Source organism: Rhinatrema bivittatum, chromosome 2 (assembly GCF_901001135.1).
Source record: "Rhinatrema bivittatum chromosome 2, aRhiBiv1.1, whole genome shotgun sequence".
In the NCBI taxonomy this organism is placed as follows: domain Eukaryota; kingdom Metazoa; phylum Chordata; class Amphibia; order Gymnophiona; family Rhinatrematidae; genus Rhinatrema; species Rhinatrema bivittatum.
Genome location: NC_042616.1, coordinates 685,017,762 through 685,045,374, shown reverse-complemented (window position 1 = coordinate 685,045,374; position 27,613 = coordinate 685,017,762). Strand labels below are relative to the sequence as shown.

General features: G+C 42.8%; 1 protein-coding gene across 2 annotated transcripts in view; it reads left to right on the top strand.

Moving 5' to 3' along the window:
- The window catches only part of SNX16 (sorting nexin 16), a 74,344-nt gene that overhangs the window by 34,258 nt on the left and 12,473 nt on the right, over positions 1–27,613 (top strand). For both annotated transcript variants that reach the window (XM_029591570.1, XM_029591571.1), the window contains exons 5-7: positions 1,547–1,616; positions 18,795–18,931; positions 20,886–21,005. In XM_029591570.1, the coding sequence (XP_029447430.1) occupies positions 1,547–1,616; positions 18,795–18,931; positions 20,886–21,005 (327 nt within the window). The remainder of the gene's footprint in view (positions 1–1,546; positions 1,617–18,794; positions 18,932–20,885; positions 21,006–27,613) is intronic.

The following is a 27,613-nucleotide window of genomic DNA, read 5'->3' as shown; positions in this document are numbered from 1 at the left end:
AAAAATCTAAAATAAATAAAATCAAATAGAGACAGAAATGCATTTCCTCACGTGCTTCCATTGGAAACAATTTAGAACTAAGGGTCATGATTTGAAACTCCAGGGAGGAAGACTTAGAACCAATGTCAGAAAGTATTTCTTCACTGAAGGGTGGTGGATGCCTGGAATGCCCTTCCGGAGGAAGTGGTGAAGACTAAAACTGTAAAGGATTTCAAAGGGGCATTGGATAAACACTCTGGATCCCTAAAAGGCTAGAAGGTGGGAATAAATAAAAAAGCTTAATTGGCACAGTGCGGCAGTTACTACCCTTAAGAGAAACATGGGGGTAACCTGCACGGAGCGGCAGTTACTACCCTTAAGAGAAACATGGGGGTAACCTGCACGGAGCGGCAGTTACTACCTTGGGAAGCTTGCTGGGCAGACTAGATGGACCATTTTGGTCTTTTTCTGCCGTCATTACTATGTTACTATGTTAAATCCTCATGCCCATGTTTTTTGAGCATCACATTCTTCCTGAGGCACATTTTGACCCAAAGGGGAGAGTCTGAATTTTGGGAGCAACATTTAAATTACACAGTTTATTACGTTACAGTTAATTCCTTTGCTTAGAGGTTTTTGGGCACTAGATACTGGCTCCATCATAGCCAGTACATGTTGCCTCATTTATTTTGTAACTGTGGGAAAACCTTGTCAACAAATATCAGGTTCCTTGCCTGCTGCAATTGATTCCTTGGATAGCTGGATCCTAACTAATGAGGTGTCAGCCAGACGGCTGACAGAAGTTGCCAGATAGCTGCGTGCATAGGGCTTTGGTTTATCTCTTTGACAGGGTTTCAGTTCAAGAGTCACTGTTTGATCACCATAGCCACAGTACCTCTCAGATTTATGGTGCAGTTTATGATCACAAAACTGAGTTGTGGCAGGAGCATTACTTGCTTGAAAAGGAAATGGTCTCCCCTCTGCTGTGAGAGAGCAAGCACATTGGTTTGCGGTTAGGAGGGTGAAGCGGAGCCCTCTGAGTAGGGGGGGGGGGGAATTAAACTTGCATGCAACAAGAATGGGGGCGGCAGGCATTCCTCACAGCAGTTCCTATTGGATTTGGATTTGAGGTTTAATGACTTGCCTTTCCATATCTGAGCTCGTGAATTGCAGTTCAGGTGCAGTGGGTAGTTGCCCACCCGGAGGGCTGTAGAGTCCAATTTTGTCCTTGAAGCAATAGAGGGCAAAGTGACCTCCCCAAGGTCACAAGGAAAATCGGTGGGAGAAGCAGAATTTGAACCCTGCCTTTCTTGGTTCTCAGCCTGCTGCTCTGACCACCGGGCTGCTACTTCACTCCGCTGATGGGACTGATCCAAGTGATAGAAGACTGTATTATTGATAACTGGATGGCTTAAGAGTTTCTGTTCTTAATCATGTGAGAAGAGTTTGTTATTAGTAGAGGCAATCTGAGGCAGGGCTCTTGAGTTCTTTTCAAAGTAATTGTAGTCTGTCTGTCTCTGCATTTTCTGGATTCACAGCTCCTTTTCTTTTTTATATTTTTTATAAGCTTGGCTGTGAGAGAGTTCCTTTGCCTGGATGATCCACCAGGTCCATTTGATAGCCTAGAAGAGAGCAGGGTAAGTGACATGTAACTTTTTCCACATAGAAAAAGAGCAAATCTCGAAGGAGATTGAGATTGTCGCTGTGGAGCATTTACTGAGCAGAGTAGAGAGCTGACATACCAAGACAGTCGTTCCCCTCTCATGAATCTATAAGTCTTGCCATTTTAGTGGCCCCTGTGTCTCATTCCAGGAATTTAAGCTGATTATTTTTATGGCAGGTAGCATCTATAGTCTCTCTTGTTCTGCTGTAATAAACCACTGTCGGCTAACAGCACCCACTCCCAGGGAACCTTACATGTTATACATAAAGCACATAGATTTAGTAGGGGGGAGTGAATGCTAAAAGAAATAAGACACACACAGAAATGGTCTGAATTAGCCCCTTGGCAAGAGTATAGAAGGGCGCCAGTCACTAAAAAAGAAAGCATTTTCCCCCTCTCTGTGAGAGTGGGAGGAGTGCCGAATCCATCTCTAAAGAGTCGAATTTACAATCCGAGAAATGGAAAAGCAAAGCTAAAGAATGTTTCCCTAACCAGGCAGCAACTGGGAGGAAGTCAGTGAGTGTTTTTGCAGAAGTTAAAAGCTGAACGATAGCAGATGCTTTCTAGTTACGCTTTCCCTTACTCTCTGCTTGCTATTCTTGGCTACGGGACTTGGTGTCCCTTGAGGCTGAGCAGTAATGCAGAAAGCCGGATTGCTTGGCAGCAGGCTCTCTGCCATCCCTACAGGGTGCCAGGGGACAAGTGAAAGTGAGGGCAGGCGACAGACAGAAACAGATTGCTTTTCTCTCTCAAGTTTGGCCTTCACCAAGAGAATAAGGAAGTCCTTCAAGGCTTCTTTGGTGTTCAGAGGAACCCCGTGGGTTTTTGCACGTGCAGTAGGTAGCCTGTACCTCTGCCCTCCTGTTTCTGAAGGTTACCTGAGGAAGTTTTAGGATTTCTGGGCACAAGATGAGTGCAGAGCGGGAGGTTAATCACATTTCCCCAAGAGAAAGAAGGCAAACAAACAGAGAAAGTGATGTCTAGCCACAAGGCTGCTGCTTCACACCATAGTGTGCTGTGATGATCATAAAAGCAAACAGAATAATAGGAATTATTAAGAGGGGAATGGAAAATAAAACGGAGGATGCGATAATGCCTCTGTATCACTCCATAGTGAGACTGCACCTTGAATACTGTGTGCAGTTCTGGTCGCCGCATCTCAAAAAGGATAAAGCTGCACTGGAGAAAGTGCAGAGAAGGGCGACCAAAATGATAAAGGGCATGGAACGGCTCCCATATAAGGAAATACTAAAGAGGTTAGGGCTGTTCAGCTTGGAGAAGATATGACTGAGGTGGGATATGATAGAGGTCTACAAAATCATGAAAGGACTTGAACAAGTTAATGTAAATCGCTTATTTACTCTCTCAGATAATAGAAGGGCACTCTAGAAGGGCAATCTTGAAGAAAATTCTTTTTCACTCAGCGCATAGTTAAGCTCTGGATGTGGTTACAGAAGTTAGTGTGGGTTTAAAAAAGGTTTGCATAAGTTCCTAGAGGAAAAATCCATAAACTGCTATTACAGTAATTATTAAGCAATAGTAGCTTGTGATCTAGCTAATGTTTGGGTACTTGCCAGGTACTTGGGACTTGCATTGGCCACTGTTGGAAACAGGATGCTGGGCTTGATGGACCCTTGGTCTGACCCAGTATGGCAATTTCTTATGTTCTTATGATGTTGCCATTCTTGCTCAGTCAGTGCAGGCCACTCCTTAGAGTTGTTTAAGCATCGAAGCGCACACAGGGGCCAGGAGGACATCCAGCTGTAAGCAAATCAAACATAAACTCCCTTTCACTCTTCCCAAGTGCTGTCACTAGCTCTTCATGCACCAGACTTTCCTGCACACCTTGTCCAGAGGATGTGTTGCTTCCACCCAAATTAAATTTTGCCATGATTAGGAGGTGCGAGGGGCTGTTTGTCCAGTATTTTGTCAGAGCCCACTTCATTCCTTAACTGAAGCTCCATTCTTAACGTTTTATCCTTTTTTTAAAGGACAGGTTGCTAGAGAAGTATTTATCCTCTCCTCCTCCTCTCAACAGAGGTTCATTATGGGGACACTTTTTTATGTTTCTGCAGAATTCTGAAGAGACACCTCCGGGGTGGGGAGGTCGGTATTCAAACCGTGCGTTTCAGGGCAAAGTCCCTGGGGTCCCTTTTAACCGAGAGACTTTCTCCTGGGTTTCCCAATGAAAGTGCTCGTGCATGAGTACCAGCGGACATTTGTGCCCATTTCATCTTTGGGTGCAAGCTTGTAAATCACAGTCGGCCCTCATTGTTTTCCTCTCAGAGCATGCCCCCTGGGAACGCCACATCCAGAGGTGGATAAAAGTTATTGCTCACCTTTCCACAGGTGCCCAATATTTAAATAATAAATAAACAAAGCCGTGTTTGCCTTTGAATAGCAATTTATCTGCCTGAATTGGCTATCATGAATATGGTCCTCTTTAGCAGAGAAGGGGGCCAGCGTAACCCAGAGAGATAGTACTGGTCAGCAAAGGTTCTTTGGGAGCTAATTGCCATCTTAAGTTTTGGGGGGGGGTTTCCCTGTGTGTACCGCAAGGAATGTTGGGTAAAAGTGATGTCATGGTGTTGCAAGGAGTTCATGCTCTTGCATACTCCATTTTGGCCCCATTGAGGAAATCTCTGCAGGAAAAAAAGGACTAGAATAGTGGGAGGGAGGGTGGGAGGAAGGCAGAAAGCAGGGTGCGATTTTAGGGACAGCGGCAACTCTGGACAGGTAGAAGGGGAAGGTTCAGTGGCTAAGGAAGACTGAGGACTATCTCTGTTTTATGGAACGGTGGCGGCAGAAAATGAGGAAAGGACCTAAGAAGTGGTGGTGGCAGCAGCAGCAGTAGTTGGGTGGGGAGGTGCCTGAAGAGTTTTAGCATGAGGTTGGGGAGTGAGAGGAGCCAATGGCATGATATGGGGTGAGGAGAAAGGCCTGAGGAGCAGTGGCTTATGGCAGTTGCTAGTAGCAGCAATGCTTTCTGATGACACTGCAGCTCTGACTGCAGAGCCGGCAGCATCTTGATGTCACAGAGAAGTGCATCTTGGGATAAATACCAGCACCAGCAGAGAGACGAAGGAAAGATGGCTGCGAGTATGTTCATTCTGAGGCTTAGAAACACAGTAATTTACAAAACAAGGGCACCAAACAGAGAAAAAAAATGCAACTTCTACTGACTCAGAGTGAAATTTTTGCAGACAGTGCTTCCCCTTTAATTCTTCCCCTATGTAAGATTGGACAATGTTACAACTTATCAGTTTGCTGTCTCCCCTCAATATCTAATCACCATCTGCAGTTCTCTTCCTGCATCTCTCTTTCCACCCTATGTTTTCTTATCTCGGGCCTCACAATATCCATAGAATGAACATTGATTTCTCTTACTGTAATTTCTCTTCTTTTCACCTCTTTTCTTTTACCATAATTCTGCTGCTCATAATTTCTACGTTCTAGATTTACCGCTCTTGATTACATTTTTTCCCCCAGTTCAGTGCAAAATTCCTCACCTTGGATAATTCCGGGCTCAATGCTTTTTTTTTTTTTTTTCCATTTACCCTGCACAGCACAACAACGAGTTGGAAAGGCCAATTAAACCCAGAAGGTGTGCAGATGAAATTACAATTCTTGGTAGAAAAAAGGACAGTATCTTCTCCTCTCCTCCAAGTCCACTGTGGCTCCGCACCTCTGGTACCTGCACTCAGTTTTTCCCAGCACATCATCCTCTAGCAGTTGCTCTCACCAGGCTGCCAGATGCCTTTGCCTGACTATGCTTCACCTCCCTTGGTGCCAGCACTCATTGTCCCTCGCCACAGCACCCTCATGCCCCTGATCCCAGAGAACTGCAACACGGGGTCACAGGCAGACAGATGGACATGATCAGGGCATAAAGTGTTTTCTTACAGAAAAGATGCCTAAAAAAATCAGTGTCCCCCTCGAACCCCCAGTACTGTAAATTTCTAACCAAATTGCACCTACATGTTCATAAAAATCTGGCTGCTAACCTCTGAAAATGACAGTTCTCTTCCTGATAAGGATTACCAGAAATGTTGCTACACAGTAGATCTGAGAGCATGATAGATATGTTAAGATGTAGAAAAAAATGTACAGAACAAAGAATTATGTCCATGGAGCCTGCTTTTTAATAATTATCTCCTTCTATCATTAGACTAATTCACCCCTGCTTGCAGTCCTAGGCCTGCCATATTTTTTCTCTGTTCAGCTCCATGCTTCACTTCCCCCACCCTCTCTTCCAGGACAATTTTACATGTTGCCTGCTCAACAAGATCTCATCTGCTTATCACTCAGTTCAGCCTCCTTCAAAGCAAACCACTGCCAGGCTTTCTCCTTGTTTCCACCTCTAGTATCTGACTTCATAATATTCATCTTCCAATCTCCCTCCATATTTCCCCCTCTTTTTTTTATGTACTTGCACCACAATCTTGCTTTTCATTTTCAGCCTATATTAAACTTATCTGTAAAAAAAAAAAAAAACAACAGGAAAAACAAAGTCTAGCTTAAACCCCTCCAGTGCTACCTATCTGGGAACAAAAGGTGCTAGTAGTCACATGCAGGTTGCTTGTATTTTTTTGAGGGACCACAGGGCAAATCAAGCAGATGGAGGGAAAAGTTGCCAGTATCCAGTACCAGCAAGTTACCCCTGAATAAAAGCCCTGAATCTCTCTAATCCTTAGAGTTATCTGGTCTACTGTCTTTTCTCTCAAAAGCTTTCAAATGTGGTATCCGCTCCTAGCTCACTGGCTGCCTGCTCTCCCAGCATTGTGTCTTGTTCAGTAGGGATTGCAAACCTCCTGATCACCAGCCATCTACAGCTCCTGCCTCTAAATATGTGCATCCTTTCTTAGCAGGTACATGGCCAGAAAGAGCTTTCCCAGTTTTTCCACTGTCCTTACCTATCTCACCGCTGCACAGAGCTGCAGTAGCACACCTTACAGAATAACAATGCCAAATATCTCATTTCTAATTACTGCATTTAGTTTCTGGCTGATCCCTTCTCTTGTCATGTCACAGATTTTGTTTGCAGCTCTGAATCTATATTTTTAATGGATACTGCACTTTACTGAGACCTTGCTTATCATCCTGTGGTGATAGCTGCCAACTGTGTCTCAGGCATCAGGGACGCACAACTTTAACCAATTTCTGTTTTTCTTAAGCACCATCACGTTGCAAACCCTGTTCTAGTCAATATAAAATGCAAGACATCCGATAGCTTCCTGAAGATTGTGTACATAATAAAAACCAGGACTGACACCAGGTGTCCCTCATGATTTGTAGTTATTTAGCAATGCATGTCTACAATGTGAAGAGGAGGAGGAGGAAGAGCATGAGACTTAATTTCAAAGGTGAATGAAAAGGAGCTAAACATAACACATGAGAAAATGAAATGCTAGAGCTGCCAAGGAGGACTGCTGGCCAGTTCCATTTTTTCCCAACAGCCTCGTTTTATCCCACTTTCCTCATCAACGTAGTTCTGATCTCCATAAAAACCTGAAATAGAACATCCTGTTCTCTGTTGACAAGCAGGGCTGAATTAGCCATGATGTGGGTGACCTCATCTAATGGCGCCGAACAGGCTCATCTCTCTAGCTCAATGATGTTTTACCTCTGAGCACTTGCTGCCTTGTGAGCCCCACAGTCTTTTTTTGTCTGAGCTTTCACATGGACATGTACCCTCTCTCTCTCTTTTTTAATTTACTTTTTTTAAAGTATCTTCTCAAACTCTCTTATAGTTGCCTCACTGCCTTGGCAGCTCCTCAATAATACTTTTCAGTGCTACATAAAATAAAATAAAAAAATAGAAGAGCATGTACAGCTCCAAGAAAGCATCCTCTATCTTCAAAGACTGTGTGTGTGACTACAAGATGTCCCATCACCGATGGCCATATCAGCTATAGATGCCTAGGACCAGATCATGACTCAGCTGTGGCTGGATGTCACAGGTACCCAAGGAACAGAACCTGAAAGAAGGAAGAACTTGGTAGATCATTGAAGAGTCTGAGTCATTCCTTCTCCCAGAACAGGGTCTCTTTCTCATCAAGTCAAGCAGCAGCTTCTCAAATAAAGCTTTTCCAACTGTGGCGAAGGGTCCCAGATCAGCCATAGTTTAGGGGTTGAATGACACGAAAGTATCAAGAGCAGGGGTCAGCGTGTCTCTTGATGCACCTGCAGGCCATTTTTCCAACTTTGCATGGCTCATCGATGAAGAAAAAGAAGCAGCACCATGTGTTGGACCCAGAAATGCAGTCAGTATTGCCAAAGTTTAAATCTGTGCCAAAACATGCATCAGGCCTTGCACCATCCATGCACCAGCCCTCTGTGCCAGTAATGGGCTCCATTGTCCTCATCAGTGCATCCAACCGCTACTCCGTCAACACATTCAGCCTCGGCACTATCGACACACCAGTCACCGGTGCCATCAGTAAACTTGATGCACTCAAGGAAGGGAATGGGCTATGGAGGGGCCCAGGAGGAGGATCCTTACATTTACCTCCCTCCATGTAGATGTCTTTATCACTGTCTCACCTCCTTGATCATAGGCTTAGTTTGGGAACTCCGGATTCAATATGTTCCTTTATACCTCTGGTCTCTATGCAGCCACCAGTGCAGTTAACCTAAAAGGGAGCATTTTCCTGGAGTCCAGTAGGAGCTTCATAGGATGACTTTATACTGGCACCAGAAGAGGATGTCGCTTCCCCAACTCTGGGTCAAAAGACACTACAGTCCCTTAACCAGATGACTGATTTGGTGAAGACTTTCTTTACTTCATTGGTGACAGTTACAAAGAGGACACCCTTCAACTTTTCCTGTTTAGAATATCTGATATGTTTCCCCAAGTTGGGAGTCCCTCTTGTCTCCACACTTCAAGAGCTCCCATCAGTGGTCCTGGTGGTGGGATCTTGCCCACACCCTTCCCTCTCTGCACAGGAATCTAGGTAGTCCAAGGAGGGAGCATGGGCCACCACTGTCTAGAGCATGTCCTGAGAGATTTCATCTCTGAGATGACCCTGCCCCAATTACCTTCATCTTCATTGGGATCAAAGGTTAGTATCCCTATACCTCTTGGTTGCAAGGAAATTTCTATGGAGATTCCTCAGATCCCTTACCTGACTTGCAGAGCATTCATCTCCACCAGAAGATCTCTCTAAATTCCTGGATATGCTGGACAAGGCGAGAGGAATCTGCATCCATAGGGACAAAGTTCCCCTTGCTGAGGTCTTCAGGCTACTTCAAAGTCTGGAAAAACCTTCCAAGCCTGCAGCGAGACTGATTTCATTTAATCCTGAGGGATTTACAAACAAGAATGTGGGAGAGTCCAGTAGCCAAGAAACTGGACCTTAAATACAGAGTTCAACAGGCTCCTGGGTTTTGAGTAGTTCAGCTACTACACCAGTTAGTGGTAGTAGAGTTGACACCTAAAGCAAGCTAGAAAGACAGTTTTAGGAAGAAGGTCTTCCAGAACTTGATGCTCAAAGCCACATTTTAGCCAGCCAGCCAACCAACCATACATGGTACAATACTTAGATGACTGCTTTGATAAGCTGAAGTCCGTGGTGGAGTCTCTCACTAGGGAATAGGAAGGCTATCAGCAGACTCTTCTGGATACAGAAGAGTGTAAACACCATCTGCTCCAGGAGGTGTATGAATCTTTTTTAATTCATTGGCAAAATCTTCAGCAACAACCATTGGAGCATACTGAATTACTTGCTCACAGCCAGCAGCTTACATGAGGATGTTCATAACAAGTTGGCCGATGTCCCTTGTTCAGCAGACAATCTGTTCAGGACAAGGGCAGGGAAACAGTTACCTAGATTAAGAAGCAGCATTCAGCTATTCAGTCTTTATTCACGGTAGCCAAACAGCTGCCTTCCTCTAGACCTTGCTATTAAATGCTCCTTCTTCCAGAGAAGCCTCTTCCATCAATTTCAGGGGTATCATGCACCACCTTCTGTACCACAACAGCAGCTTCCAGCATGCAGTCGTCCACATGAGAGACATCAACTAAAGACACTGCAACAAGCCTAGCCTAAGCCTGGACCTGATTTTTGATGACTCGATGCTCAGTCTGTGACCCCCTCCAACAAAGGGGAGGATTCACCTGTTGTAACAAGGAGTGGTGGAAGATCACCAAGAAACATTGGGTTCTCAAATTTGTGGAATATGATTACTGTTTGTGCTTCTCCCATCCTCCAGCACTGAACCAAAGTTTAGCCTTCAATCTGGATCCATCTTACTCAACCCAGCTCTGATTTGAGGTACAGTTAGTGGGCAATAGAACCTATTGTTAGGAACAAGATGTGACTTGGCAAATCTGATTATGAACCCTATCAACTAAAGGAGCTGGATCATCTTCTGCAGGGAGTTTAACACCCATGCTTGGGAAGGTGCCATCGCCAGCTAGTTGTCCAGGTAAGGAAAGTAGTTTTGGCCTTTTAACTGAGTAAGGCCATTGTTTTGCTTATGTTCTTTCCAAGACCTCATGCATATAAAGGGAAGACTGCCCTCCATTCACTGGCATATTATTTAAAAAGAATAGGCACTGCTATTTCCTTATCAACAAAAAGTCAGGGGGATTGAGATCTATTCTGGATTTTTGAAGAGTGAACAAGAGCCAATTGTGGGAGAAGTTCAAATTGAACTCCCTGTACACCATCCTGCCCTTTTTTCAAGTGGGAGACTGGATGTGTGCCCTTCATCGCTAGGGGATTTGTCTTTCCTTACCTGGACAACTAGCTGGCGATGGCACCTTCCCAATCATGGGTGTTAAACTCCCTGCAGAAGACAATCCAGCTCCTTTAGTTGATAGGGTTCATAATCAGATTTGCCAAGTCACATCTTGTTCCTAACAAAAGGATCAAGTTAATCCAGGCATGGATAGACTCACTGAAGGAAAAAACATTCTTCCTTTCAGATCAGGCATTTTGCCTTTGAACCTTGATCCAGAATTCACTACATTGGAATCAGGTCACGGTACAAGAGGCCCTAGTTGTCCTCGGGCATATGGCAGCAACAGTGTATGTGTTCGTCTTGACTCACCTCAGCATGAGAATTTTCCATTGGGGCTTAATGGCCCCAATGGAAAACAACTACATCAGTCCTTTTTGCATCCTGTGAGGGTTACCAAAAGGTAGACTTCTGCCTAACCATTCAATATTAGCAATGGATTTGTCAACTAGAGGATGAAATGCACACATGAACTCCTTCTGAACCCAGGGAATTTAGTCAGCAATGGAACGTCTGTTTCAAATCAACCTCTTAGAATTACGAGTCATCCGATATCCATAGAGATTTTTCTTATATCTTCTTCAGAAGAGAATTCTGATCCAGAGTGACAACCAAATAGCAATGATCTATATGAACAAACAAGGGGGCACAGGGTCTTGGACCATCTGCTAGGAGCTTTCCTCCAAGCAACTTACCTTCCTGTGATCTCCAACACACTGGCAGATTGCCTCAGTAGAGTTTTTCATCCCTACACGTGGTATCTAGGATAAAAGTGTGGAAGACAAGCTAGTCAACCTCTGGGGTCACCTTGTACACATCAGAGGAAACAGGAAAGTCAAACAAATTTGCTGCATTCTTTAAAACAGGTTCAGATCCACTCCAGTTGCTTTTCTGTTGAAGTGGGATGCAGATCTGCTGTATATGCCTTGCCTCTACTTCCATCAGTAGCCAGAATAGTGCAGAAAGTTCTCAAGGACCAGATGCACCTTATCCTCATTGCTCCAGTGTGGCCTATGCAAGTGTAATTCTCTTACCTCATCAGTCTGTCAGTCCACCCACTGATTCTTCTGGGATCTGATCCAGCTCTTCTGACTCAAGAGGGAATCATTATGTTATCTGAACATCTCCTCTCTCAACTTGACAGCATGGATGTTGAGCATGTGATAGTCTTGTCACTGTCATTCTCCTAGGAAGTTGTGATTTCCAGGCATACAGTTTGAAATGAAAAAGTTTTTCATCTTGGTGTCAGGCAACCTCCTTGAACCCATATGGCTGTACTCCAAAGATTCTACTTCAGTGTTTGTTCTTCCTTTCCTTTTCAAGCCTCCGTACATCATCAGTCATGGTGCATTTCATGGTAATTGCCACTTACCACACTCAGATGGATGGTAAGCTGATCTCTATATATCCTCTGATTTTTAAAATTCATGAAAGGCTTGTGACATACAAAACCACCAGTTGCCGAACCACTGGTGCCATAGGATCTTAATATTGTCTTGGTGCAGCTGATGAAGTCACTCTACAAACAGTTAGTCAGCTTTTTTAAAGTTCATTACTTGGTAAGTGGTGTTTCTAGTTGCCATTACTTCAGCAGAAGAGTTAGTGAGTTTCAAGCATTGATTCATTACTCTTCATATCTGCAGTTTTTACACAACAGAGTGTTGCTCTGCACTCACCGCAAGTTTGTGCCAAAAGTAGTTTTGGCCTTTTAACTGAGTAAGGCCATTGTTTTGCTTATGCTCTTTCCAAGACCTCATGCATATAAAGGGAAGACTACCCTCCATTCACTGGCATATTATTTAAAAAGAATTCAGTCGCATTGTCAGGCTTCTCATCTTTTTGTCTGTTATAATCCTAACACACTGGGAATAGTTGGTGCCAAGCACAAACTATCCAATTAGTTAGCAGACCTTATCACCCATTGCTATGCTGAGACTGGCCTCCAGATCCCAGACTCTGTCAAAGCTCAAGTAAAAGCTATGGCTACCTCAGTGGCTCCCTTTAGAGCCATGTCCATTGAAGACATCTGTAAAACTGCAACTTGGTCATCCGTTCACACCTTCACTTCCCATTACTAGACGATCTCTCCAGAAGTGACAGTAGCTTTAAGTAAGCAGTTTTGCACAGCCTGTTGATTGACTCAGTAGTCCATGGAGGAGTCCAGGTTGCTCTTCCATTAAGTGCTCCATTACGCAACTCTTCCCACGTGTCAGAGCTAATTCTGCCCTTCTTGTTGATGGGAAAAGCAAATTTGCTTCCCATAAACAGAATGCTCTGTAGATAGCAGTATGAATTAGCCATGCGTAATACCCTCACACTTCCCTGGAGAGTCTACTACCTAGCTAAAGCTAAGCTATACAATTGATTGAGGGGCTCATGAAGCAGTGCTCATGGGACAACTGCCACACATGCTCAATATTAAAGCTTTACTGAGCTAGAGAGATGGGTCCAGTCATCGCCCTCGGATGACGTCTCCCACGTGTCCTGGTTAATTCCTCCTGCTGTCTATGGAGAACCCTGTCTATGGTAAGCAAACTTGCTTCAGCAAAGATTGGGGACAGGTGGCACATCTGTGTCTTTCTCATGAACTTGGTCTGAGTAATATGACAGCTACTTCTAGGAGGGCAAGTTAGCATCACTATTCCAAAACCACAGTTCACTGGCCCAGAGCTGTAGGACCTGAGATTTTTCAAACGTGGCCCTGTAGTAAAGGGATTCTCAACTTAGTCCTTGGGACACACCTAGACTGTCAGGTTTTCAGGATATCCACAATGAATATGCATGAGATAGATTTATAGGCAGTGCTTGCAAATCTACCTCATGTGGATATCCTGAAAACCTGACTAGCTAGGTATGTCCTAAGAACAGGATCGATAACCGCTGCTTTGGTCAGTTTTCATTTATCTGATTGCTCACATTAGCTCTCCATTTTGCTGATCATCTCTCTTCTTTCTGCTTTCTATGTGCTTGGTATCGCTGTATCTGTTCCTGCTTTTCCTTGCATCTTTCTGCATCACTTATTGTAGGGTTTCCTAATCCTAATTCTTTATCCACCTTGAGTGAGGACTCTGTTCAGGTTATGCTCTGTTTTTTCTATATATAGTTTTTTTTTGGGATTCACCTATTTGTGCCTTGGCTTGGATTAATATATTTATTTACTGTAGTTCTTGTTTTCTGCTCCTATTCTGATATCCACTTTCAATATCACTCCCAACTGTCTCTTCATTATTTGCATCTAGAACTCTTCTTGCTTTCTTAAACTCAGTCTTTCCTCAATAGAACTTCTTGTCTTCCCATACCTTTTTCACCTTACCTCCTCTTTCTGTCTGCCTTTCCTTGGGTGATAATGGCCTCTGTTTCCTCATCTGACTGCAGTCTGAGCACTATATTTGATGTCTTTACAGCTTACATTTAGGGGCATTCATTTTCAGTTTTTATTTTACTTTTCCCTGGATTTTAACAGTGTTTATTACAAGAACAAAAATTATATTTACCTGGAAAACTGATGAGGCTCTCTTTTCTGATTGATTTCCAGATAAAATCAAATAAAAACTGAAAACGAAGGTCCCCTTTACATTTTACATTTTCAGCTTGGCTTTAATGTAGGGACTTATGCATTAAAATTTAGCTGAAGCTGTTTAGCATGCACAAAAATAGTGTTAGGCCGGAAGGCCCTATTGTGCATGCTAAGCAGGTCTGAAAAGACGTTAGCCTGTATGCACTAAAAAGGTATCTGCACATGTAACTGAAGAAATATCAGACAAAAATGAGGTTTTAGTGGGTGCATGCTGTCCTCCATCACTATTTAGTACAAACTGACTAAGGCCTAATGGTTTTTCATCTGCCTTGGATCAGGTATTAATTCTCTAGCATGCAGTTTATTTCAAGGTCTCAGCTGATGGGATGCATTGGTGGTTACTGATGGAGGACACGGGGCTGTTATAGCAAGAGATGTAGGAAGAGTGGTATACAGGACAGGGGAATGTAGAGGTGAGGGAATGAAAAAGAGAGAGGAAGCCAGAGAGAAAACACACATTAGAGCACTTAATAAAAATATTCCCCATTCTTATTTAATTAAGAAAATGTATTTTCAAACCAAAGGTTCACCAGTGACCTTCCTGGAGGCCCAGTGCAATTATACCATTGCTGTTTTTGATTGTAACCACCGCTCCATGCAGGTTATCAGAATACTTTCCAGAAAGCACCAGGTATTTCAGATGCTGCTTTTGGGCTCTAACTGCTGCTCCATGCATGTTACTCCCAATGCCTTCTTGGAAGCACAATACTGTTATAAGCTGTACCCGCCACACCATGCAGGTTACCCAGTGCTTCACTCTTATCATCTTGCCACCAGGGATCTTCTGTGTATATCCATTCCTGTTTTTTTATTGCTGTAACTTTTTCTGGGGTGGGGGGCATTCCAGGCATCCACTGCCCTGTCTTTTTTTAATATTATTCCTGAGCCTATCATCTCAGAGCTTCATCTCATGACCCCTCATTCTACAACTTCTTTTCCACTGAAAAAGATTTGCTGCTTGTGCAGTAATGTCTTTCAAATATTTCACTGTCTCCCCCTCCTACCCCCATTTCTCCACATTTCTAGGGTATGAATATTTAGGTCCATCAGTATCTTCTCATATTGCTTTTGGTGTAGCCCTCATCCTATTTTGGTTGGCTTTCTCTGGATAGTCTCTAGTTTATCTATATCCTTTCTGAGATATGGCCTTCAGAACTGAACATAGTATTCTGGGTGAGGCCTCATACACGACCTTATACAGAGGTGTTTTCATCTCCTTTTTTCCTGCTGGTTATGCCTCTTGCTGTGCACCCTTCCATGCTTCTGGCTCTGGCCACCACCTTATCATACTGTTTCACTATCTTGAAATGATGAGACTCTCGCTCCAAAGCCTCCCTCCTGGTCCATGCACATCAGCATCTTAACTCCAGTCTTGTAGTGCTCCCTCGGATTTCTGCTCCCCAAGTGCACAACTGCATTTTTTTTTTTTTTGCATTGAATCTCAACTGCAAAGCAATAAACCACTCCTCAGATCTCATTTTCTCTACTCCCTCAGGGTTGCCACTTTGTTGCAGATCTTTGTGTCATCTGTAAAGAGGCAAACGTTTCCTTCTAACCTTTCCGCAATACCACTCACAGATGTTGAACAGAACTGGCTCAAAGACTGATCCCAGAAGTACTCGTCTTTCTCTCTTCAGAGTGAATTTCATTAACCGCTACCCACTATCGTCTGTCACCCAACTAGTTTCTAATCTAGTCCTCCACCTTGGGCTACATCCAGGCTGCTCAGCATACTAATGAGGCCTCCTATGTAAGACAATATCAAAAGCTTTGCAGAAATCCAAAATAAAACCCCCACATCTAATGCACATCCTTAATCTAATTCTCTATGAAAGAAATCTGTCAGACTCATTTGACATGATCTGCCTCTGATAAAACTATGCTGCCTCAGATCTGCAGCCTACAAGATTGTAAATACTTTACTATCCTTCAGTAGATTTTCCATGAATTTCCCCACTACCAAGATCAGGCTAACCCACCTGTAAGTTTCCATCTTCCTCTCTGGTACCACTTTTATGAAGAGGGACCACACTCATTCTTCTCCAGCCCATTCCCGTCTCCAGAGATCGATTGAACAGATCCCTTCTCCCCAAAACGTTTCTAAGCTCCCTTGATATCCAAGGATGCTTCTCATCCAGCCTCGTGACTTTGTCCATTTTCAGTTTTGCTAGTCCTTTTCCAGTCCCCCTTTCAGTGAACACTGAACTGAAGTTTGTGTTTGGCTTTTTTCTTATCCTCCTTCATACATTTTTCCTCATTCTTTCAGCTCTATTTCTGATCTTTATCCTTTCACTGACATAGCTGAAAACTGGTTTTGTCCCCCTTGCTTTTTAACTCTTTAGATATTTTTCCTCCACTCACGATTTTGCTCACCCTGCTTCTTTTAGCTTAACTAGATATTCTTCCCTGCATTATCTTATCTTTTTGCTGTACTTTTCATCCACCTCTTTGGGAAACCCTACTGGTTTTCTTTCCTTCTTACCTTTTTCTTTCCAGCTCTGGTCTGTGGCCACACCTACGCATCTTGGATGGGATGGGAGTTAGCAGTAGCCTGAACTTGCTTTGCTGTACATGTTGATGACCCCTGAGTCATTGCAGGAGGAGTAGCCTAGTGGTTAGAGCAGCGGATTATGAAGCAGGGAAACCAGGGTTCAAATTCCACTTTCTCCTCCGTTGCCTGAGATAGAAACAGATTGTGAGCCCTCTGGGGACAGGGAAATGCCCACAGTACCTGAATGTAATCCTCTTTGAAGTGGTGAAAAGCAGAATATAAATAAATGCATGCAGGCTTTGTATACAATGGAACTAGACATGCACAGAAGGTATTTCATAATTAAATGTGTTATTAAGGAAATGTTCCTGCCTAGTAAGTGAATCATGGGGACACACTCGCCCAGATCAATAACCAATGGAGTTTAAGAATACATTTGAAATGTCTTTCTTTTCTTATATTTTGTTCCATTCTTTATACAGAGAACCAATTTACAAACTAAAAAGAAAAACAAAACATTTACAGGAGGCAAACAAGTATATTCCAAAGAATATAAACTGTTCTTTTTAAATATAAAATGCTGCCATCTGGTGGTCTTACACTTTTTTAATGGAGGAAGAGGGAACCCAGTGGGCATGGGATGAACTGCTGAATGAGGGCATGGAGTCAAAAAGCACCTGCATAACTTTAAGGAACTTCAGATTTTTAAAATAGAATAATCAGCACAATATACAGAACTGCCTTATCCCCATCTCATGGGGATAGGTCAGCACTATAATACAAAACTAAAATATAAAGTCATTCCAATACAAATCCCATCCAGGACCTGCCCATCAAAATACCAAAGTACAATATATTTAGGGACCTTTGTTTTCAGTTTTCAGTTTTTTTTTCAAGGGAATGTCAATGCTAAAACAAAAAAATAAAATGGTGGAGAAATGACTTTTCCACTGATTTTTCTCCTGTGTGCTATAATAAAGTCATTTTCCACTCATTTTTTGTTGTTGTTATAACATTGAAATTCCCAGGAAAAATAAAATAAAAATGGAAAACAAAGGTCCCCTATGAGGAAAGGCTGAAGAGGTTAGGGCTGTTCAGCTTGGAGAAGAGACGGCTGAGGGGGGATAAATAGAGGTCTTTAAGATCATGAGAGGTCTTGAACGAGTAGATGTGACTCAGTTATTTACACTTTCGAATAATAGAAGGACTAGGGGGCATTCCATGAAGTTAGCAAGTAGCACATTTAAGACTAATCGGAGAAAATTCTTTTTCACTCAACGCACAATAAAGCTCTGGAATTTGTTGCCAGAGGATGTGGTTAGTGCAGTTAGTGTAGCTGGGTTCAAAAAAGGTTTGGATAAGTTCTTGGAGGAGAAGTCCATTAATGGCTATTAATCAATTATACTTAAGGAATAGCCACTGCTATTAATTGCATCAGTAGCATGGGATCTTCTTAGTGTTTGGGTAATTGCCAGGTTCTTGTGGCCTGGTTTTGGCCTCTCTTGGAAACAGGATGCTGGGCTCGATGGACCCTTGGGCTGACCCAGCATGGCAATTTCTTATGTTCTTATGTTCTTAAGGTCCCTAAACATACTAAATAAACTACCAAAACCCCAGCAAACCTAATACCCTTTTTCTAAAGACAGAGGATGCATACTTTATCCCAGTTAATCATCCCCACGCCCCAGGGTCATCCTCTGTGACAGTCCGTCCCCAGTGGCAGACCTCTGTGTTAAGTTTGCTACAGATGACATCATGAAGGGGGTGGAGCCTACAGTGAGTCCCAATTCTAGCACTGGGCAGGCAGGCAGGCAGGGTCATAGCTGCAGGAATGGATTGGGGGGACGGGGGAGGGGGGGCCAGATAGAAAACACCTCATCTTTCTTGGAGTTAATCTCAGACAGGATAAAAGAAGAACTTTGAATGCCAAGTGTTTCAAATATTGTTTATTTGATGGAAATTAACATTTGAATCTTTGAGCAACTACATTTTTGGCTTATTTCTGACAAATGTTGAAAGAAAAAACTGAAGACAACTGTTGATTGGGTTTCTAGCTTGGTATAGAGGGCCCAGTGATGACCTCCATTTCCAACTGATGGAGGCATTTGTACACAAAATAGTGCATTTTGTTCTCCAGAGAGTTGGAGCGCATATTAATGATTTTTCCAATTGTATTCCAAGAGAGAGAGAGAGAGTGTGAAAAGCAGAATAGGAATCTGACAGGAAGTAACCTGCATTTAGTTGGAGAGTCAAATGCTCCTTTAATCCTTTAATCTAGGGAAATGGTAAGGGTTTGAATGATGATATAATGACCGATATATTTATTTTGTTTTTTCATTCAGGCGTTTTGTGAGACCCTAGAGGAAACAAATTACAGACTGCAGAGGGATGTCATTGAAAAACAAAAGGAAGTGGAAACCCTGAAAAAATTGCTAGATGAGAAACAACTTCAAATAGATGCTCTAGAAAACAGAATTAGGTATGTGGGTGAAGAGCAGAGAGATTGTTTTCAAGTTATGTCTCCCTTTTACCTGATTTTTTTTTTTTTTTTTTTAGGAAATATTACTGGTTTTAAAGCTATGATATAATTTTACTGGGTTATGGAGGCAATTCTTTTTTTCACTAAATGCTACAGTTTAAAGCTTTGTAACACAGAGTTAACTTTGAGATTCATCATCCGACCTTTTTGACTAAAGTGAATCACCATTTAAAAAAGGTGATCACCATTTAAAAAAGGTGATCAACAGCTGGCCTGTCCCCAAATGATGGCTCATGGGCACTGCAGTCTTAACCAGCCTCTCCTCTCTCTCAAGGCAAATTGCAGTAAATGGGGTTTGGGCAAGTTTCGACAGGGCTGGAACAGCAGGTGTTTCCTTCTCCCCTCCTGGGCACACCTCTTACTCCACCACTAGCCTGCTCCAGACGTACCTCTACCAATGGCTGACTCCTGCCGATGCTGCTTCTGCCCCCTCCTCTTTCTGGCCAGTTGCCCTTGTCTGATTTCCAGCGGAGAACATGTGATGTGGGCCGCAGCCACCTTCTGCAAGGGGAGGAGGAGGCTGAGTGTCAGGAGGAACTGGAAAGTGTATCTGGAGGGGTGGAAGGGGTGTGGCCCAAAAGAGGTATTGGAGAGGAGGGAGACGAAGGGAAAGAGATTAGAGGGCTAACTGGAGGGGAGGGAAAGAAAAGATCCTAGAGAGGAGACTGAAGAGAAGAGGAGAGACCGGGGAGGAGAGAGAAGGCACATTTAGGAGACTGTGGGCTAAGAGAGGAGGGAGAGGGAGAAAGAAAGGATTGAACAAAGAACTTCCTTCCAGCAGTCTATGCCTCCAAGTTTAATTTCCCTGTTAAATGTAACTTTGCTTTTTCATGTTCAACCTTTTGTTTTTGGTTACTGTTCTTGGTTCAGTTCCCCTATTCGATATGAACCGACCTGATATGGTCTCCACCATGAAGGTCGGTATAGAAAAGTGTTAAATAAATAAGTGAATGCACTTAAAGGTTGGAACATTTTTGTAATATTTCAGAATATGCCACAGAATATATTTTGGAGCTACCGCAAAACAAATTGGTGGCATGTCATGTATGGAACAATTCTCCTCATCAAACTAAAGAGCAAGTATGAGAATCCTTCATATTTTAAGCCTTTAGGCAAGCTTTAATTGACTCCAGCTTACAACACCCAAGCTACCAAGTTTTGCCTCTGCTGTATAAAAGCTTTCAAGTCTCTAATTATACTTTGCAAGTCTAAAATTGAACACTGAATAGCTTACTTTCCAAGGGGCCTCTTCTCACACATGCTAAGATGACAATTAAAATCTACCTTGGGTCCAGTATAATGGCGTGACATCAGTGCTGCAGAGACTCGGGTTTGATTCCCAAACCCAAACGTCCGTTCTTTAGGCTGACCGGATATGCCGCAGAGTGAGGAGGAGCCCTCAGCTATCATGCAACAGCGCCAGACAGAACCCAACTCTCTGTCTCTCAACCAAAGGACAGTCACTGCCATTGCTGTATTAGATGGGAAGGATTAAAATTCGGAGGAAAACCTTGTGGAGCTGTACATGACGGCTCCTGGAACCATAGTCCCAGTAGGGACAGGTTTCCATTCACCTGAAAGCCCAAAAGAAGCAAGAGAAAGTTGGAGTGCTGAAAATCCCAGCTATGTCAGCTGAATATAATCTTGATATTCTTGCGTCAGCTCAATAATTTTACTATTAAATGGTTCTGGATCAACAGTATAATTAAAAGATTTCAATAAGAAAGTTGTATACTTTATTTATAAAATGATGCAAAAAAATATGTAAGAACTGATGGTAAACAGTAGTCAGAGGCCACTCTTTCTCAAATATGAGCTAGGAGCTAATGTATTAACCTAAGCATGAATGGATTACTTATGTGCTGCCTGCATTGTCCCTTTATTCTCACTCTAGGGAGATGTCTACAGAACAAACTAATACACGGAGGGCCTCAGAACAGGAGAGCGAGTGCAGCGGAGAGGTGGAGTCTTCTGTAATAGAGGCTGATCAGGGTGCCTCCGGTGATGAGAACTGGTAAACTCAAATTCTTATAGAGCATTCGAGGGGATAATATATAGCACAGCTGTAATCATTTTGTGAGGGCTTCTGGAGACAGATAAAGCACAAAACTGAAGGTCAAAGGCTTGGTAGAAGTTCATAGACCCTCATGACATTACTGTGGTGTTACTAAGCCCTTTCGGGCCGATACAGAAAGAAGCGCGGGAGAGCCGGCGAGTGGCCGCTCTCCTGATGCGCGCACAGGCCAGTGTTCTGTGCACGCGATTCAGTATCGGTCTGCATGCAAATGAGGGCCTGAGACAAAAGGAGGTGCTAGGGACACTAGCGCGTCTCTAGTGCCTCCTTTTTGACAGAAGCGGCGGCTGTCAGCGGGTTTGACAGCGGACGCTCAATTTTACCGGCATCAGTTCTCGAACCCGCTGACAGCCACAGGTTCGGAAAATGGACTCCGGCAAAATTGAGTGTCTGTCTTCCAACCCGCGGGCAGATTTTTTTTTTTTAATTTTTAATTTTTTTTTTGGGGGGGGGTTCTCTGACTTAATATTGTTATGATATTAAGTCGGAGGGTGTACAGAAAAGCAGTTTTTTCTGCTTTTCTGTACACTTTCCTGGTGCCGGCCGAAATTAACTCCTTTGGCAGGCATTAATTTCTGAAAGTAAAACGTGTGGCTTCGCTGGGGGGTTGGCCGCGCATTTTCGACGCGCTATTACCCCTTACTGCATACGGGGTAAAAATAGGGCATCAAAAACGCGCGGCCAAATGCGAGCTAACAGTGTGCTCCACCAGAGCGCACTTTACTGTATCAGCCCGTTTGTTGGTCAAGCTGGTCCTGAAGTAACCTCTAGCCACCTGGCTTTCAGGTTATCCACAGTGAATAGGCATGAGATGGAGAGAGTGCATGCAAATTTCTTTCATGCATATTCTTTGTGAATAGGCTGAAAGCCAGGCTGGCTAGAAGGTATTCTGGGACCGGTCTGAGAAACCCTACTTTATTTGACAGAAATTGCTCCTCTTTCTTGGTTCTTTTCCATCTCTATGACTCCCCTGACTCCTCTGCTCAATCACCTCCACTCTGCCCTTCTTTTTCTTTCCCATTTTGTGAAAGACATCTCTCATTCTTTCCCTACTTTTTGAACAATTACAATCTTTTAAGTTCATACATTACTTATAAACAGTTGTGACTTGAAAAATTGCAAGTATGCTTTCTTAAGATGGGAGACTTTTACAGACCAAAAATTTTATTTTTTTATATTTTTGACTTATTAGTGACTCATCTCATGCAAAGAAAACTGCAGGTTCCTAGAGTTTACAGGAAAGTTAGAAATCACCCATGCAATAATTGTACAGTCACCTCACCTCATCTTGGCTGATTCCAAAGTTGGCCTACTTGAAATATTCCTTTCTAAGACTGATGTACAATACTAAAGTTTAGCAGGATTGCTTATCGTAAATAATGTTTTCTATAGATAGCAGGATGAATTAACTATGACATGTGAGTGGTGTCATCCAGCGACACCGAATGGACTTCTCTCTCCAAGCTAGTAGAGCTTTTGCTATGCTGAGCATGAGTGGGAATTCCCATTTGGGCATTGTCTCATGAGCTCCCTCAGTCAACTTAAGAGCTATTCTAGATAGGTAGTCGACTCTCCAGAGAAGCAGATGGGTATTTAGCATGGCTAATTCATTCTGTTATCTACGGAAAACACTATTTACGGAAAGCAAACCTGTATTGTCTGTCAGTAAGCAGGGCTGAATTAGCCATGATATGGGGAGAATCGCAAGCTGAGGGTTGCAGCAAACCCACCAAGGAGAATAGACCACTGGGTGAACAAGCTATGCAAAACGGCTTGTCCAAATTTCTGTCATCCTTTGATAACTTGTCCAAATGGTAATGGGATGTAAAGGTGTATACTGATAGCCAAGCTGCAGTTTTGCAGATACCTTTGAGAGGTCGCTCATAGATGAGCCACTGTTACAGCTATGGCTCTCACTTGGTGAGCCTTGATAGAGTTCGTAATCTGGATGCCTGCTAGAGTATAGCAATATGCAATACAGTCTGCTAGCCAATCGGACAATGTTCGTTTGGCCACTGCTATGCCTGGTCGGTTAGGATCAAAAGGGACCTAGAGCTGCGAAACTGACGATCTGGCCAAGTCCTTCTTTTGGACCTTACAGTCCAAGGTGTGGAGGCCTTTTTTATCTTCATGTGCATGTGGCTTTGGGAAGAAGATAGGGAATATGATGGCTTGAGTAATATGGAAAGCTGATACTACTTTCAGTAGAAATTTTGGGTGGGTGCAGAGCATTACCTTAATGTGGAAGAATTGCATGCAAGCTGAAGAGTGAACTAGAGCTTGAAGTTCACTGACCCTTCTGGCTGATGTTATTGCTACCAGGAAGAGTATTTTCCATGTTAGGGACTTGAGAAACACAGTTTGAATGGCATTTTCAAGGAACACATTTAGATCCTATGAAACAGATGGTTTTGCAAGTGGAGGTTTTATCTGCCATAAACCTTTCATGAACTTGGGACACTAACAGATGAGTGGAGATAGCTTTAGTCTCAATCTGAGTATGGTAAGTGGCTATAGCGCTGCGATGTACTCTCACTAATGAAGCGCTAAGTCCCAAAATAGTCAGAAGAAGCAAGTACTTGAGCAAGTCTTTGGGTTCATATGAGAATGGATCTAAGGTGTTTTGCTAACAACATGCATAAAATCTTTTCCATTTAAAACCATAGGCTCTCCTAGTTGAGTTCCTTGCAGATACTATGATGTTATATAGATACTATGATGTCATACACTTCCTTTGGTAAGATTGAGGGATGGTAGATTTAGATAAAACAGGTGTCTTCCTTGGGTTAACAACATCACATCTGATAAGAGATGGATCGGAGGACTGCTGGATAGTTGCACTAGATATGGAAACCAATCTTGTCTGGGCCAGGCTGGAGCAATGAGGATGGGACCTGAGTTTGAGTACTTTTTGCATTGTTCTGGATATCGGTGGAAAGGTATATGGGAGATCAGGATTCCAGTCTAGCCGAAAAGCATTTGCTAAGAAGAATGAAAACAATTTTTTTTTTAGTTTTTTATTTTGTTTTGAATCAGTTAGGTCTATCACGGGGAGACCCCATAGATAGAATAACTTGTTGGCTATTGATTGGTGTAGAGACCATTCATGTGGTCTAAAGACTCTGCTGAAGTAATCAGCTAACATGATGGAGATTCCCAGAAGATTGGTTGCTTGCATGATATTTGGTTGTTATCCTTTGATAAATTGTCCATACAGTAATGGGATGTAAAAGTGTATCCTGACAACTATGTTGCAACTTTGCAGACATCTTCAAGAGGTACAGCTCATAGATGAGCCACTGATGCAGACAGTTTGGGCCAATTGTATTGGTATGATATTTGGTTGTCTATTCCCATATCTTTAACACTTCTAGGCAAAAAGTCCATGACCCTGTGCCTCCTTGTTTGTTCCAAGAAACAAATCGTAAGCCGATCAATAATGCTGAAAAGCAGGACAAAATGTAGTGATCGGTATAATCAGGGATTCTTTATTGGTGTTAGCCCGACTCTGGCTGAGTTTCGCTCTCGCAGGAGCTGCCTCAGAGGCTACTACAAGAACAATATTAATTGGAATTACACTTGACTGACATACATATACGTTGACAGATAAACATAAATATATGTTAATACATATAAAGTGTCAACAACTTAAAAAATGTCACCAACTTAAAAAATGTAAAATATGAATAAAATGATAAACATATATAAATACTAACAATAATTAAAAACAAACCACACATTTGTGTACACATATTGTAACATTGTGTGATTAACATTTACTACGTGACCTTGTGGAACTTATAGCCATGACATGCAAAAACTGTATGTAAGTATAAGATCAAAGGGCGTGGTATAAACAGGAGAAAGTATATAAAGGGGAGGACTTGTATAATGTTAAGTACCTGTACCAATGGTTGCTTGTATTATCTCACATGAATAATATGAAAACTTCACATCATATCAATTTGAATTACTGGGAAACAACGCATAATGTTATATGGGAAATGTACACATGCTCACATAAAATTTTACGTTAAAAATTAATTTTTTTTGGCAAATAAAACCATATAAAAGGTTAAAAAATGAAAACAAAGTGGGATAAGACACTAAAATAAAAATTAAAAAATTATCAAAAAATCAACATAAGAGTAACAATATTAAAAAATTAAAAATATTAAAAAATTATTTACTGCCAGCACTAAAATAAGAAAAATGAAAAAATTGAAAACATTTTTTTTAAACTTGCAACAAAGCAACAATCTATAATATACATAATCTTTGCACTTACTGGAAATTTGACTCCACGTGGAGACAGTAATTTGCCAATTGGAGTGTGATTGATGTTTTTTGAAAAAACAAATGGCACTCTTAGTGCAGTAAGTATCTGAAACAAAACCATGAATGTAATCTGGTAAGTGACAGTGGGTCTGTTTATACTAAGACATGTTAAAAGAACTTTAGCGGCAATGCTCACTGAGTAAGGTACCAATGCAGCTCAATATAGTTGTATTGTGGGCTTGATGAATGGCGTCAGGTGCCGGCATAATTTTTGAATCATGCTGTGGTTAACCCAAAATGAAGTATGAGATAACTAATAGAAAAAACTGCAACTACGGACGTAGTCGAAAACAGAATCACTACCAAATCATGAAAGATGCTATGTTCCTTAAATCGGTGCATCGAGACCCAGTCATATATTGAAAAAAAGCTGCAGCATTTTCAAACCACGATCGTGAAAAGCAAAAATAAGTACCTTAAACATATAGTGGTCTTACCTTAGTCACGTAGTTGAAAGAAAAGAAGTTGGTGGTGTGATTTAGAATGTTTATATACAATCCTCGCGATGACATCGATAGCGGTCCCGCCAAAAGTTCAACTTTGCTAATTATGCCACTCAGCTGTGAATGTAATCTGGTAAGTGACAGCGGGTCTGTTTAAACTAAGAATATTATAAAGATAATAGTAACTGTATAGTCATTCGTGTAAGTATGCCAGCCACAGGTGACATGTTAAAAGAACTTTAGCGGCAATGCTCACTGAGTAAGGTATGAGATAACTAATAGAAAAAACTGCAACTACGGACGTATTCAAAAACAGAATCACTACCAAATCATGAAAGATGCTATGTTCCTTAAATCGGTGCGTCGAGCACCAGTTGAACTTTTGGCGGGACCGCCATCAATGTCATCGCGAGGATTGTATATAAACATTCTAAATTCACCACCAACTTTTTTTCTTTCAAGTACGTGACTAAGGTAAGACCACTATGGGCCGGATTTTAAAATGGTTACGCGCATAACCCTTTTAAAACCCCCTGCGTGCGCCGAGCCTATATTGCATAGGCTTCCGGCGCACGCAAAGCCCCGGGACGTGCGTAAGTCCCGGGGCTTTCTTGGGGTGGGCGTGTCGGGAGGCTTGACGTGGACGGCGCATCATCGGGGGGGGTGTCGGGGGGGCATGACGCGGTTGGCGCAACATCCGGGGGCGGTGCCGCGAGCATGATTTCGGCCCGGGGGCGTTCCGTGGCCGTGGCCTCCGGACCAGCCCCCGGACCGAAACACGGCGCACAGCAGCCGGCCCAGTGCGTGCAAAGTTACGCCTGCTTCGAGCAGGCGTAACGCCTGCGACAGAGGTGGGATGGGTTAGGTAGGGGAAGGTGGGGGAGGCGGAAGGAAAGTTCCCTCCGAGGCCGCTCCGATGTGTGTTTTGTTTTTAATTATTGTTAGTATTTATATATGTTTATCATTTTATACATATTTTATATTTTTTAAGTTGGTGACATTTTTTAAGTTGTTGACACTTTATATGTATTAACACATATTTATGTTTATCTGTCAATGTATATGTATGTCAGTCATGTGTAATTCCAATTAATATTCTTCTTGTAGTAGCCCCTGAGGCAGCTCCTGCGAGAGCGAAACTCGGCCAGAGTCGGGCTAACACCAATAAAGAATCCCTGATTATACCGATCACTACATTTTGTCCTGCTTTCCTCCTTGTTTGTTTACATAGAATATGGTGACCTGGTTGTCAGTTTGAATAACAATGGTCTTTTCCTTGAGCATTTGATAAAGTTATTAGAGCATATCTTATCACTCTCAATTGTAAGAGATTGATTTGAAACTGTCTTTTTGTGGAATGACCAAGTATTTTGAGTTTGGAAAGGGCTAGTGTGGGGTTCCCACCCTCTTGTGGAGGCATCCTTCAACAACGTTACTTGGTGAGGGGGTGAAGCTTAATGGAGGCTCCTCTTAAGAATGAAAGGTTCTAGCCACCAGTATAGATCCTATTATATTTCTCTCAAAATCTGCATTTTTCTAGTCAGAGGCTGAGTGAGCCTGTCCCATTGCGATCAAAGATCCCAATGTAAATGTCATATGTGTGTTGTGTTCCACGGCCGTCCGTGGGCGCGCCCCCCTACCTGAGCCGTGGCGGCCGCGGCAGTGGCATCAGGGCAGACTGACTTGCTGCATGTGCCCGGTGCCCCCGCGCGTTGGCGCAGGCCTCCGGGCTGGCCACCGGGTCAGGAGCCATCCTTGCTCCTCCCT